Source organism: Nematostella vectensis, chromosome 8 (genome assembly GCF_932526225.1).
Source record: "Nematostella vectensis chromosome 8, jaNemVect1.1, whole genome shotgun sequence".
NCBI lineage: Eukaryota > Metazoa > Cnidaria > Anthozoa > Actiniaria > Edwardsiidae > Nematostella > Nematostella vectensis.
Genome location: NC_064041.1, coordinates 4,500,148 through 4,514,490, shown reverse-complemented (window position 1 = coordinate 4,514,490; position 14,343 = coordinate 4,500,148). Strand labels below are relative to the sequence as shown.

At 38.3% G+C, this 14,343-nt stretch overlaps 1 protein-coding gene and 1 long non-coding RNA gene across 2 annotated transcripts in view; both read left to right on the top strand.

Moving 5' to 3' along the window:
• Window positions 1-14,343, top strand: part of LOC116614585 (adhesion G-protein coupled receptor V1) — a 35,592-nt gene that overhangs the window by 13,599 nt on the left and 7,650 nt on the right. Inside the window, exons 7-15 of the mRNA XM_048731547.1 lie at window positions 4,385-4,632; window positions 5,724-5,829; window positions 7,959-8,191; window positions 8,414-8,758; window positions 9,477-9,585; window positions 10,338-10,591; window positions 13,136-13,250; window positions 13,835-14,070; window positions 14,168-14,270. Of these exons, the coding sequence (XP_048587504.1) occupies window positions 4,385-4,632; window positions 5,724-5,829; window positions 7,959-8,191; window positions 8,414-8,758; window positions 9,477-9,585; window positions 10,338-10,591; window positions 13,136-13,250; window positions 13,835-14,070; window positions 14,168-14,270 (1,749 nt within the window). The remainder of the gene's footprint in view (window positions 1-4,384; window positions 4,633-5,723; window positions 5,830-7,958; window positions 8,192-8,413; window positions 8,759-9,476; window positions 9,586-10,337; window positions 10,592-13,135; window positions 13,251-13,834; window positions 14,071-14,167; window positions 14,271-14,343) is intronic.
• Window positions 2,024-3,310, top strand: LOC125570133. Its single transcript, XR_007312501.1, has 2 exons — window positions 2,024-2,071; window positions 2,448-3,310. It is a non-coding gene; the product is annotated as an uncharacterized LOC125570133 (long non-coding RNA).

Below are 14,343 nucleotides of genomic sequence, written 5' to 3'. Positions count from 1 at the left end.
TAGAAGGAGGCAGAAGAAAGAGAAACAGAAGAATGGGAGGAGTAAAGTAACAAATGAACTGGAGGAGTAAAGTAACAAAGGAATGGAAGAAGTAAAGTAACAAAAGAATGGGAGGAGTAAAGTAACAAAGGAATGGGAGAAGTAAAGGAACAAAGGAATGGCAGAAGTAAAGGAACAAAGGAATGGGAGGAGTAAAGTAACAAAGGAATGGGAGGGGTGAAGTAACGAAGGAATGGGAGGAGTAAAGTAACAAAGGAATAGGAGGAGTAAAGTAACAAAGGAATGGGAGGAGTAAAGTAACAAAGGAATGGCAGATATAAGGTAACAAAGGAATGGAAGGAGTAAAGTAACAAAGGAATGGGAGAAGTAAAGTAACAAAGGAATAGCAGGAGTAAAGTAACAAAGAAATGGAAGGAGTAAAGTAACAAAGGAATGGGAGGAGTAAAGTAACAAAGGAATGGGAGAAGTAAAGTAACAAAAGAATGGGAGGAGTAAAGTAGCGAAGAAATGGAAGGAGTAAAGTAACAAAGGAATAAGAGGAGTAAAGTAACAAAGGAATGGGAGAAGTGAAGTAACAAAGGAATGGCAGGAGTAAAGTAACAAAGGAATGGGAGAAGTAAAGTAACAAAGGAATGGGAGGAGTAAAGTAACAAAGGAATGGAAGGAGTTAAGTAACAAAGGAATGGGAGGAGTAAAGTAACAAAGGAATGGGAGAAGTAAAGTAACAAAATAATAGAAGGAGTAAAGTAGCGAAGGAATAGTAGGAGTAAAGTAACAAAGGAATAAGAGAAGTAAAGTAACAAAGGAATGGCTGCAGTAAAGTAACAAAGGAATGGAAGGAGTAAAGTAACAAAGGAATGGGAGAAGTAAAGTAACAAAAGAATGGCAGAAGTAAAGTAACAAAGGAATGGCTGCAGTAAAGTAACAAAGGAATGGAAGGAGTAAAGTAACAAAGGAATGGGAGAAGTAAAGTAACAAAAGAATGGCAAAAGTAAAGTAACAAAGGAATGGCAGGAGTAAAGTAACAAAGGAATGGAAGGAGTAAAGTAACAAAGGAATGGGAGAAGTAAAGTAACAAAAGAATGGCAGAAGTAAGGTAACAAAGGAATGGAAGGAGTAAAGTAACAAAGGAATGGAAGGAGTAAAGTAACAAAGGAATGGGAGAAGTAAAGTAACAAAGTAATGGCAGGAGTAAAATAACAAAAGAATGGGAGAAGTAAAGTAACAAAGGAATGGGAGGAGTAAAGTAACAAAGGAATGGAAGGAGTTAAGTAACAAAGGAATGGGAGGAGTAAAGTAACAAAGGAATGGGAGAAGTAAAGTAACAAAATAATAGAAGGAGTAAAGTAGCGAAGGAATAGTAGGAGTAAAGTAACAAAGGAATAAGAGGAGTAAAGTAACAAAGGAATGGCTGCAGTAAAGTAACAAAGAAATGGAAGGAGTAAAGTAACAAAGGAATGGGAGAAGTAAAGTAACAAAGGAATAGGAGGAGTAAAGTAACAAAGGAATGGGAGGAGTAAAGTAACAAAGGAATGGAAGGAGTAAAGTAACAAAGGAATGGGAGAAGTAAAGTAACAAAAGAATGGCAGAAGTAAGGTAACAAAGGAATGGAAGGAGTAAAGTAACAAAGGAATGGAAGGAGTAAAGTAACAAAGGAATGGGAGAAGTAAAGTAACAAAGTAATGGCAGGAGTAAAATAACAAAGGAATGGGAGAAGTAAAGTAACAAAGGAATGGGAGGAGTAAAGCAGCAAAGGAATAGGAGAAGTAAAGTAACAAAGGAATTGGAGGAGTAAAGTAACAAAGGAATGGGAGGAGTAAAGTAACAAAAGAATGGGAGGAGTGAAGTAACAAAGGAATGGGAGGAGTAAAGTAACAAAGGAATGGCAGAAGTAATGTAACAAAGGAATGGCAGGAGTAAAGTAACAAAGGAATGGGAGGAGTAAAGTAACAAAGGAATGGGAGAAGTAAAGTAACAAAGGAATGGGAGGAGTAAAGTAACAAAGGAATGGCAGGAGTAAAGTAACAAAGGAATGGGAGGAGTAAAGTAACAAAGGAATGGCAGGAGTAAAGTAACAAAGGAATGGGAGGAGTAAAGTAACAAAGGAATGGGAGGAGTAAAGAAGCAAAGGAATGGGAGAAGTAAAGTAACAAAGGAATGGGAGGAGTAAAGTAACAAAGGAATGGGAGGAGTAAAGTAACAAAGGAATGGCAGGAGTAAAGTAACAAAGGAATTGGAGGAGTAAAGTAACAAAGGAATGGGAGGAGTAAAGTAACAAAGGAATGGGAGGAGTAAAGTAACAAAGGAATTGGAGGAGTAAAGGAACAAAGGAATGGGAGGAGTAAAGTAACGAAGGAAATGGGAGGAGTAAAGTAACAAAGGAATTGGAGGAGTAAAGTAGCAAAGGAATGGGAGAAGTAAAGCAACAAAGGAATGGCAGAAGTAAGGTAACAAAGGAATGGGAGGAGTAAAGTAACAAAGGAATGGGAGGAGTAAAGTAACAAAGGAATGGGAGGAGTAAAGTAACAAAGGAATGGGAGGAGTAAAGTAACAAAGGAATGGGAGGAGTAAAGTAGCAAAGGAATGGGAGGAGTGAAGTAACAAAGGAATGGGAGAAGTAAAGTAACAAAGGAATGGGAGGAGTAAAGTAACAAAGGAATGGGAGGAGTAAAGGACAAAGGAATGGGAGGAGTAAAGTGAATGGGAGGAGTAAAGTAACAAAGGAATGGGAGGAGTAAAGTAACAAAGGAATGGGAGGAGTAAAGTAACAAAGGAATGGGAGGAGTAAAGTAACAAAGGAATGGCAGAAGTAATGTAACAAAGGAATGGGAGAAGTAAAGTAACAAAATAATAGAAGGAGTAAAGTAGCGAAGGAATAGTAGGAGTAAAGTAACAAAGGAATAAGAGAAGTAAAGTAACAAAGGAATGGCTGCAGTAAAGTAACAAAGGAATGGAAGGAGTAAAGTAACAAAGGAATGGGAGAAGTAAAGTAACAAAAGAATGGCAGAAGTAAAGTAACAAAGGAATGGCTGCAGTAAAGTAACAAAGGAATGGAAGGAGTAAAGTAACAAAGGAATGGGAGAAGTAAAGTAACAAAAGAATGGCAAAAGTAAAGTAACAAAGGAATGGCAGGAGTAAAGTAACAAAGGAATGGAAGGAGTAAAGTAACAAAGGAATGGGAGAAGTAAAGTAACAAAAGAATGGCAGAAGTAAGGTAACAAAGGAATGGAAGGAGTAAAGTAACAAAGGAATGGAAGGAGTAAAGTAACAAAGGAATGGGAGAAGTAAAGTAACAAAGTAATGGCAGGAGTAAAATAACAAAGGAATGGGAGAAGTAAAGTAACAAAGGAATGGGAGGAGTAAAGTAACAAAGGAATGGAAGGAGTTAAGTAACAAAGGAATGGGAGGAGTAAAGTAACAAAGGAATGGGAGAAGTAAAGTAACAAAGGAATGGGAGGAGTAAAGGACAAAGGAATGGGAGGAGTAAAAGACAAAGGAATGGGAGGAGTAAAGTGAATGGGAGGAGTAAAGTGACAAAGGAATGGGAGAAGTAAAGTAACAAAGGAATGGGAGGAGTAAAGTAACAAAGGAATGGGAGGAGTAAAGGACAAAGGAATGGGAGGAGTAAAGTGAATGGGAGGAGTAAAGTAACAAAGGAATGGGAGAAGTAAAGTAACAAAGGAATGGGAGGAGTAAAGTAACAAAGGAATGGCAGGAGTAAAGTAACAAAGGAATTTGAGGAGTAAAGGAACAAAGGAATGGGAGGAGTAAAGTAACGAAGGAAATGGGAGGGTTGTATCTTCCAGTCACCGTATTCACGCCACGATCAGTTTGTGAACATGCTCTGAACTACTGAAAGCTGCATTCTCACCAGTTTACTTCCGGAGGGCTAACGGAAACCTCAACCGTTAAAAGAATCCGCGCTATTTAACAGGCTATCCGCTCTAGATTATCAATCACAACTTTGAAATATTTTCCGCGTATATACGTGAAATTCGCGAAAACTCAACACTCTTCCATTTTTAATTTTTTACCCAATGGTAAATTCTCATTTCATCGAGCTTAGAGATATAATTGTTTTTTCCCCGTCAAATATCATATACACAGAAACTTAAAGCGGCTAAATCGCCTCATACTTCCGGTCAATTTCGTAACAATCTTCAATCATTTTTAACGCAAAAAACGCAGTGTGACTATTAGAAGATTCTTCCAGATGTTTTGGGTAATTAAGAGCCAATTGGCTGTTAAATAGCGCGGATAATAATGGATTTTTTTGTACAAATTTAACGGAGTAAAATTTGGCCAGGGGTTCTCGAGTTTGTTTATCCTTGTCGAGTTATCCGGCCATTTAGTTTTAACTCTAATTACAGGTTTTGGTTTGCAGGCTCGTCACTATTCCAGGCACAGCAGGAGCAAAAGATTATGGGGGGCTCAATGGATTTGCTGTCTCCTTCAAAGCCGGAACCTCAACAATGACCGAAGATATCACAATTAAAACCGATGATATACCAGAAGGAAAAGAAAAATTCGAGGTTAAGTTACAATTAAATGCGATTAGCTGGGATGGAGGAATGCAAAAACTTGGCAGTTTTTCAAAAGTCACAATCTTCATAACCGATACGCCGGATAAGGGTGAGTGATTATTGTGATAATAATCCCTCTTATTTGTGAACATAACAGATACCATAGAGAACATAACGGGTACCATAGGGAACATAACAGGTACCATAGGGAACATAACGGATACCATAGGGAACATAACGGGTACCATAGGGAACATAATAGGTACCATAGGGAACATAACGGATAACATAGGGAACATAACGGGTACCATAGGAAACATAACGGATACCATAGAGAACATAACGGGTACCATAGGGAACATAACAGGTACCATAGGGAACATAACGGATACCATAGGGAACATAACGGGTACCATAGGGAACATAACAGGTACCATAGGGAACATAACGGATACCATAGGGAACATAACGGGTACCATAGGGAACATAACGGATACCATAGAGAACATAACGGGTACCATAGGGAACATAACAGGTACCATAGGGAACATAACGGATACCATAGGAGACATAACGGGTACCATAGGGAACATAACGGATACCATAGGGGACATAACGGGTACCATAGGATACATAACGGGTACCATAGGGAACATAACGGATACCATAGGAGACATAACGGATACCATAGGGAACATAACGGATACCATAGGGAACATAACGGATACCATAGGGAACATAACGGGTACCATAGGGAACATAACGGATACCATAAGAGACATAACGGATACCATAGGGATCATAACGGATACCATAGGGAACATAACGGGTACCATAGGGAACATAACGGGTACCATAGGGAACATAACGGATACCATAGGGAACATAACGGATACCATAGGATACATAACGGATACCATAGGGAACATAACGGATACCATAGGGAACATAACGGGTACCATAGGGAACATAACGGGTACCATAGGGAACATAACTGATACCATAGGGAACATAACGTATACCATAGGGAACATAACGGATACCATAGGGCACATAACGACAACAAATGGAACATGACGAACACAAGGAGGGGGATATAACAACATTATAAGGAAGGTTTTTTGAAGGTTAAAATCTTAAAACGCTGATGTAAATGCTTGTAGACTTTTTCATATTAATCGATTACCATTATTCAAACAGCAACGTTTACGTTTAAAGAAGCAACTATTGAAGTAGCCGAGGAGTCATCTACACTTAAGGTGCCGATTAAGCAGGAAACAGCCACCGAATTGAACATTGTTATCAAGTAAGAACAATTTTTTTTATGCAGCTAGTTGTCCTACTTTTTTTGGATATAGGAGATTTTAGGGGTTGTTAATTTTTCTCGGATGGGGAAAAAAATTTTTTTGAAAACCTCAGACGCTAAGGATTCTTTTACAAAGACAACCCTGTGGTACTCATCAACCTTTTTATAAATAATTAAAGTCCATATAACCTTTCAGAGTTAATAGTCTTTGTCAATTCTTTATATTTTCATCTTCCGAATGGTAGGTGGTTCGTATGGACCCTATAAAACACGCCTTCGCGCGAATAACTCAAATCTGTAATATTGAGGGATGTTGGTCAACCTTCGGAAAAAAGTCCGTGAACTGAAAGGCCCGGGTCCAGTCATTTGTGACGTAGATCGAGATGTCAGCCAAATTACATGAGAAAACATATGCGCGCGCTAAACCGGTTCCCGTCTTCCTGTCTTCTAAGTTATTGCTGAAGAATGTTGTGTGATTACAACTTTTACCGTCATCTTTATATCTCATCCGGTAGTGAAATGATTATTCAACTTCAGGAAACAATTCTACAAAATTTAGCAGATATTTTTTAGGCTTTTAATTGTTTTTGCATTGTGCGCGCGCGCTGCATTCGCAATCAAGAATGGCGACATTCTCACGAGCGCGCGCTGTTTTTAAACCTACAACAAAACGACATTTTCTGTTTTCATACAATTCTCGACCTTAAATTATTCTCCGCCTCGTTGTGGGTAGCATTGCAAAAGAAAACAATTCACCAATATTTTATGGTATTGCCGTCTCTGAATTTTAAGGATTTAAGGAAAATACGTTGTTTCAGATATACCCGCCAATACTTGGAATTATTCATTCGATTCAATCTCCCTTCGCGCGGCCAGGAAAATTTTCAAAGATCTGTAGAAAATTGAAATTTTAATCAAATTCAATTCCCTAAATTTGAAAGTTTATCTATGCTTTGTTTTGGCTAGATTGATATAAGTGAAAGTTTTTAAGAATTTTAAATAATAAAGGGTACTACACAGTTTTTAACGTATATTCATTAGATAACATTTTTTCTTATATGATTTCTTATATATTTGATACCAATGAGACAACAGGGGCTTCGAAAAATATATCCTCCTATCCAATAGATAGGAGAGGTATATATTAGAGAGGGGCGTTCTTTACGAACTATAACAATATAACAATCGCAAGTGCAGTGGGGTCCTAATCTCAGTCAGGATCACGTTAAATTATTGCCTGCGTGGAAAGCAGTTTCTTGACGTTGAGCAATTCTCAATCAATAGAAGCCAAGCTCAGATTAAGCAAAAAGGCAATTTGAGTTTGATTTATATTACCAGAATTCCTATGTCGTTTGTTTTTAAGCTGGGTGGGAAGGTGGTGGGGGGCGTGAAATAGAGGGGCGTTTATTAGAGAGGGGTATTCATCATAAACTTGTAACCTTAAAGGGGACGTTCATTAGATAGAAGGCGTTCTTTAGATAGGGGCGTTTATTTGATTTTTTACGTTAGGGAGAAGGTCCCCTATATTGCAAGTCTCTCTGTCTTTAACCTTAATACCAGCCCTAGGTCTCATCGGCCCCACTTACAGCTGGATCAACGGTCACACACGCTTATCCGTGAAATCACTTTTGATATTATGCAATTCTCCCTTGCATCTATTCACGGGCTATAGGATAATCTGACTTCGAAATGAAGTCTAATGTCTTGTTAGTGTTGAATTAAGCACGTAACGACGCGCTATGTAACCGCCGCCTGGTAAATGAGAAACACGACCCCCAGCGACGGCGGTTACATAACGCGTCGTTTGAAAGGTCAAAAGGTCGTAGGGACAGAGCACGCTGGAGGAGAGAAACCAAGGCGATACGGCCAGTTGAGGAGGAATACGTGCTTTATTCAACACTAACAAGACATTATAGACTTCATTTCGGAGTCAGATTATCCTATAGCCCGTGATCTATTCCTATATTTATCTGCGGATAGTTTTTCTGATAATAACGTAATTTATCCACCGATAACTCCTTTACTGGAGGAACCAGCCCCTGCTTATATATTTTCATCTTTGGATGGCGGTAGAGATGATGGGCTTTTCTGGAACCATATATTCTCTGATTTTTAGTTTATTTCCACAGGGTTGAAGTGACTGGCGGGTCGGCGAAAGTGGGCGATGATTTTACATTCAACAACGCGGTAACCTTCGGCAATACAGTATCTGAGGAATCCCTGGTGTTGAATATTATTGATAACGATGATATCGATGGCGACAGAACAATAAATTTGAAGCTCACTTCCCCGGATTTCACAGATAACGTTGAATGGGGGTCAACCACGGAATGCGTGGTCACAATCAAGGATACCGATCTAGGTACGGTATACCTGTGCACCTTTTTGTCAATTTTGACCGCTTACAGTTGATTGCTTTTTGCTGGCTTGGCTGCCTGCTTCATTGTTTATTACTTTCTCGCATTGGCATGCCATACAAGTAGAACTCTCTATTAGACTCTGATGCCCTAAACAAGTTTTTTAGGGTATCCTCTCCCCCCTCCTCTTACAATCATTATTATCATTATTATTATTGTTATTTTAGTGACGTACCAATTCAAACAAACGGCAGTGACAGTCAATGAAGATGTTGGAAAAGTAACATTAGACATCGAGCGCACAAATCCGGCACCAACCAAAGCGGTGGATCTTAAGATTAACACAAAAGACGATTCTGCTACAAGCGGAGAGGACTTTACCGGTCTATCCGATGAAGTTAAGACTATGGCAATTGCTGACAAGGCGACAACTGTCGATGTCGTTATCACCGACGATGACATTGTCGAAGGAACACAGCAATTAAAAGTAGTTATGACAGAAGACTACGCTGATGTAAGGATTGGAACAAGAAAAGAAGTTATCATTACCATCCTGGACAATGACCTCCAGGGTAAGTAATTGAACGGTTTATTGTTGATTTGTGTGTAAATTGACGTGTGTGTGCGTGCGTGCGTGTATGTAGTTGTTTTTTCAGCAGTCAAACGCTTCATTGACGTACAGACTAGCTTGTTGGGACGATAAGCATAATTTCTGGTATATTTTTTTTTTGCAAAAAAGCAATGCTCAGAATATTCTGCATTTTTCAGACCGAAAATGTAGAAACAAACCTCATGTATATTTTTTAATGTATCATTTAAATGTAACATTGATCTCTCTTTTTTATTTTATTACTGTGTTTGTTGTTATTATTCTTATAACAATGTATTATTATTATCACTCTTATTATTATCATTGTTAATATTTTTTTTGGGGGGGAGGGGGCGGGAGGCTGAGGACGAGGGAAGAGGTGGAAGTCTAGGAAAACTTGTTCCCAGTCCCTTGCTGATCAGGAGGATAGAAAAGTATTTTACTGGGTTGCTGTAATACCGCCCATATTGAAGAAGAGGTTTAAAGATCAACTTTTTTATTAATGTTTTTTCCATTTTTTTTTCGAGCATAATGTTGGAAAATATGCACATGCACATAAAAGCGAGCAAAATTTGAGCATAATTTTAATAAAAGCGAGCAATGGTACTAGCATATTATGCAAGCAAAAGCTGTTATAAGCATAATCGACTCGTCCCTACTCGCCAGCTTCCAGCTAAAAGACGTTATTTTTCTACTTCCAGAGACATTTTCCTTAAAGTCGGCGACTTTGGAAGTCGAAGAGGACGCTGGGACGGTAGATATAATTGTGACTAAAGCAAAAGCAACTCAGTCGGTTACACTTAAAGTCAAGTAAGTATTTAAATATATTGTGATGATTTGTTTTCGCTTTGTATTGAAAATTGATTATTATATTCTCTATGTATTGATCATTGTTTATTTTGTTTTTTCTTTGTATTGATCTTGTTTATTGTATTCACTTTGTATTGATAAATGTTCATTGTATTTGCTTTGTATTGATCATTGATTATTATATTTTATTTGTATTAAAATTATTTATTGTATTCACTTTGCATTAATCATTGTTTATTGTATTATCTTTGTAAAAATCATTCTTTATTGTATTCTCTTTGTATAAATCATTGTTTATTGTATTCTTTTTGCATTAATCATTGTTTATTGTATTATCTTTGTATAAATCATTGTTTATTGTATTATCTTTGTATAAATTATTGTTTATTGTATTTTCTTTGCATTAATCATTGTTTATTGCTTTCTCTTTGTATAAATCATTGTTTGTTGTATTCTCTTTGTATAAATCATTGTTTATTGTAATCTCGTTGTGTTGATCATTATTCATTGTGTTGTCGTTGTATTGAACATTGGGGTGATATGCTGGCTCCGCTTTAAGGCAGTGACTGAATCTCTATATCATAAAAAAATAATTATGGCCATTAATTTGAATTCTCGTTGTATTGATCATGGGGAATGTGATATGCTGGCGCCGCTTTAGGGCAGTGCCTGAATCTTTATTATAAAAGTGATTATGGCATTGATTTGTATTGTCGTTGTATTGATCAGTTATTTGCTACACCATCCCTTAGCCTCACTGTCACGGATGGTACCGCCAAGAATGGCATGAACGGTTTGACAGGAGCAGACTACAAGACGCAACCGCTTTATACGGAGTTAGAATTCGCGCCTAGCGACACATCCAAGACCTTAAGTATCCCACTGTTTAATGATGATATAGTGGAACTCAACAAAACCTTTACAGTTACTCTCACGACGAACGAAGCCAGAGCGAAGATTGGTGACCACTCCGTGATGACAGTCAAGATCGTCAATGACGATAAAGGTAATGTTCTCAGTGTTCTCAGTGAGACTTAACAGATTCTAGTGTTTAATGAATGGAGGGAAAGACACATTTTTTCTACAGGAGTCTGGGAGTTTTTTTTTCATCAAATCATATAATACAGACTCTTAAATTGCACGCAACAATGCATTTCAAATTTAAAACATGTGTACAGTTAAAGAATAATGCCAAAGATGGACACCAGAGTCCTCCACACAAGAGAGAAGAACTTACATATCCAGAAGGAATACCCTACAACAAATAAAGGGTACTGGGTATTATGAAGTGGTGGGTACAATAGTAAGAGTATGGAGTTTATGCCTTCCCCTCTACTGCTTGCTTGACAAATGAGAAATAGAAACGATTTGGCGAGCTTGTTCGCAAGGGCAATAGGACACAGACTGGGATTAAAATGGCTACGTGCCGCAAGTACCTTTAACATGTTGCCCAGTGAAGGTGAGGGCACTCTATCGCTCACTAGGTTGCTAAAACGTGGTTTGGGTGGGGATGGGTGGGACGTTTTGCCTCCATGAGACTGTTCGGATTGTGGCGCGTGCTCCTCGCATTTCACCTTATAGGGGGGTATTCCTAATGACGAATGCCAGTCCCCAAACGGAACACGCTTGGGCACGCTCTAGTAAGTGCTTTTCATAATTCTTAAAATATAATTATCTAAATGATAACTAACATCACGAACTTAGTACTATAATAAATCTATAATAAGAACATATAGAATTTGTTCAAGTCAAGAGAAGTCATAAAAAACAATCTGGTGCAAATATTGTATTTCTTTATTAACAAATCAAGTAAAAAAAACTGTTATTGAGAGATTCAATATTGTCATAAGATTTTACTCAAATACATTTTCTAACCATGAGATATATTGTGGTGGGATCATGGGGATTGAAGAGACTCACACATTTTTCTGAAGATGTCCCAACGTGCTATTTCAAACCCTGAACCCACACCCTTCTTAAATTCCACCTCCCAATAAACTCTAAACGTCAAATCACTTACACTGCAAGTGCAATAGTTGGAGACCACATTTCCAGATTGTATTCAACACAGACCCAGATCTTGCTTGGCCAAATATTTATAAATAGGGAGTTGAATCTGATATAAAGTAGCAGTATTTTGATTATGGGAAAATATCATCGTAAAAAAAAACTGCTTTAACCACTTGGAATCAAAGAAGCAATAAGCCTTTTCCCTCCTTAAAAAACACTTGCCCAATACACTGTTGCGACCAGTTCGTCCTTTTGTTACCTTATTTTTTATTGGTTGAAAAAGGGGATTTGTATCGGCACCTGGGGCATTGGGATAGTGTGTGTGTTAAACGGTGTTGTTGTTGGTGGTGGTGGTGGGGGGGGGGGGTGAACTAGGTGTAAGTTAACAGTAAAGAGTATAGAAAATATAGTTTTAGTATATAGAATAAGTAAGTGGGTGGGATATTTTTTATAGAGCTGTTTGTAGTTTGTACTGAAGAGCAATCTCATGAGATCTAGTACAAAGATTATCATCAGGAGAAAAGGCCAGGTACTTCAAATGCAAAAAAGTATAGAAATGCGCAGTGATTTTCCAGCTCCTTGAATTATGCCCCAACAACATTGAGACTATCGACTTGATCAACTTTTGAAAAGTATTCCACTCTTATTCGCCATAATTGTGGTAAAATGTTCCGGGAAGGCATTTCACCAGCGAAAGGCCGCTCTTCAGCCATCTTTGATTTTAAGATTTTACCCATCGAACTTCGCGCGCCCTATACAGTACAAATAAGACCCCTCAGGCGACGGCGTTGCTAACCTTTTATTTTAGATAGTCAATATATTTAAATGAATAAGATAGAGAAAGAATTGCATGAAAAAAAGCAATCCTTTCGACTCATGATAATCGATAAGAACCGCACCAGAGAAGCGACTTCGAGTTAGTTCGAGTTCGACTTCGAGTTCGTTCGAGTTCGACTTCGAGTTCGTTTCTTGAGAAGATAACTATTTTGCGATAAAGACTGCCTTAATCCTAAGCGAGGAAAGTATTAACCTAAAAACCTACGAGATTTCCACATAAAACTGCGAACTCTATCGCCAGAGCGCAATTAATCGAGCACAAATCAGACATACTTTACAAAGAAACATTTGGAAGAATACGACTTCCGTTCAAGTTTTTTTCCCCCTCGTTCCAGGACTCCGCGGATTTTCTTAAACCCTTATTTCCCTTATAGCTCGGCAAAACCTGTTTGAGTATAAATAAAGGTGGGATACTACTGCAAAAACAACCGCAAACAACCACGCGTTGTTACATGGTAACTAAAAATGATTAAAACGATTTGGGCTTTTCTCTCTAATCTTCATTAAACAATTTCGATCAACCACTCCTTTATTTATTGTTTACTATGGTAGATACATCCGGTTTATTCGCAGGAATGAAAGCATCTCTGTCACTTGCTTGAATTAGCCGATGGAAATGGATCCTTTGAGTGAGTCGGTGCGGGAGCGTAAAATTGCGGCGTGATTAGCATCTACAAATCCAATTTCTATTCTTTCTTTCCAGAAATATTTGAGTTATCGCCTACGGCCTATGAGCTCTACGAAGACACGGGAGAAGTGAATGTTACGATCACCAAAGCAGGGAAAGCCACTCTACCGGAGCACGTGCTAACTATCTTGTAAGTGTAAAGTCCCCCCCGGGGAGCGGGGAGCGGGGGGTTGGGGTGGGGGTGGGGGTGGGGCTGGGGTATAGTAGCAGCAGCAGTAGGTTTATTTTAAGAGGGTAACACTTAAAAGTGTGTTAAACTTTTAAGCTAAAAATAATAATAATAATCATACAATATAATCATTAATCAATAACAAAATAGATAATATTTATAGTGAAATAGATTGAAAACCAAGTCCGAGGCCTGACATTGGGAGATAGTGGGGCATTGCAGCTTTGAAAGCCGCACAGGATGGCCGCTTTTTCAATTCGCCAGGAAGGTTGTTTCAAGTAAATTAGCAAAAGTAAGCGTAAATAGAATACAAATCCAGGTTTCAAAAGCTGTAGAATTCTAGTTTACATTCTCATGAACGTTCACATAGCTTTCAGGTACAAGGATTCAGCCGTTTATGCGCTACAAATGAACCACCGCGGGCTACGATACATGGCTTCTTGATTTCAAACTTATTTGAAATAGGTGTATGCCCATTAAATGAATTCAAATGCAATAGTAGGTATTTCTACTGTTTGCCAAACCCTGATGTTTGACACTTTCAGGCTGACTACTGTGGACGATACGGCTACTGCCTCATCCGGGGATTTCCCCAAGCTCACCGGTCAGCAAATCACATTTGCTCCAATGGAAACAACAAAGAACGTCACAGTGTATGTGACAGTGGACAAAATACTGGAACACGATGAGATATTCAAAGTCAAGTTGGTTCCATTTGATTGGGACACCAAAATAGGGTCAAATCAGGAGGCTACGATAAAAATATGGAACGAAGATAGAGGTGAATATCAAGAATGATAACTTCTCTCCCTACTTTGGCTTATTGTTCATATTTACAAATAAAGTTACTAAGTGCTTGTCTCATATATGCTTTCCAGGCAACGTTACCTTTAATGAGACGGTGTATACATTCAACGAAGGCGACGGCGCTGTCTTAAATTTTGGCTGCAGCGGGAACAACGACATCGACATGAACTTCAAGTAAGCACCTTCAGGAGATCATATCATATCATCACGTAAATATGTGGATAAAAACAAAAAAAATCTGGTCTGG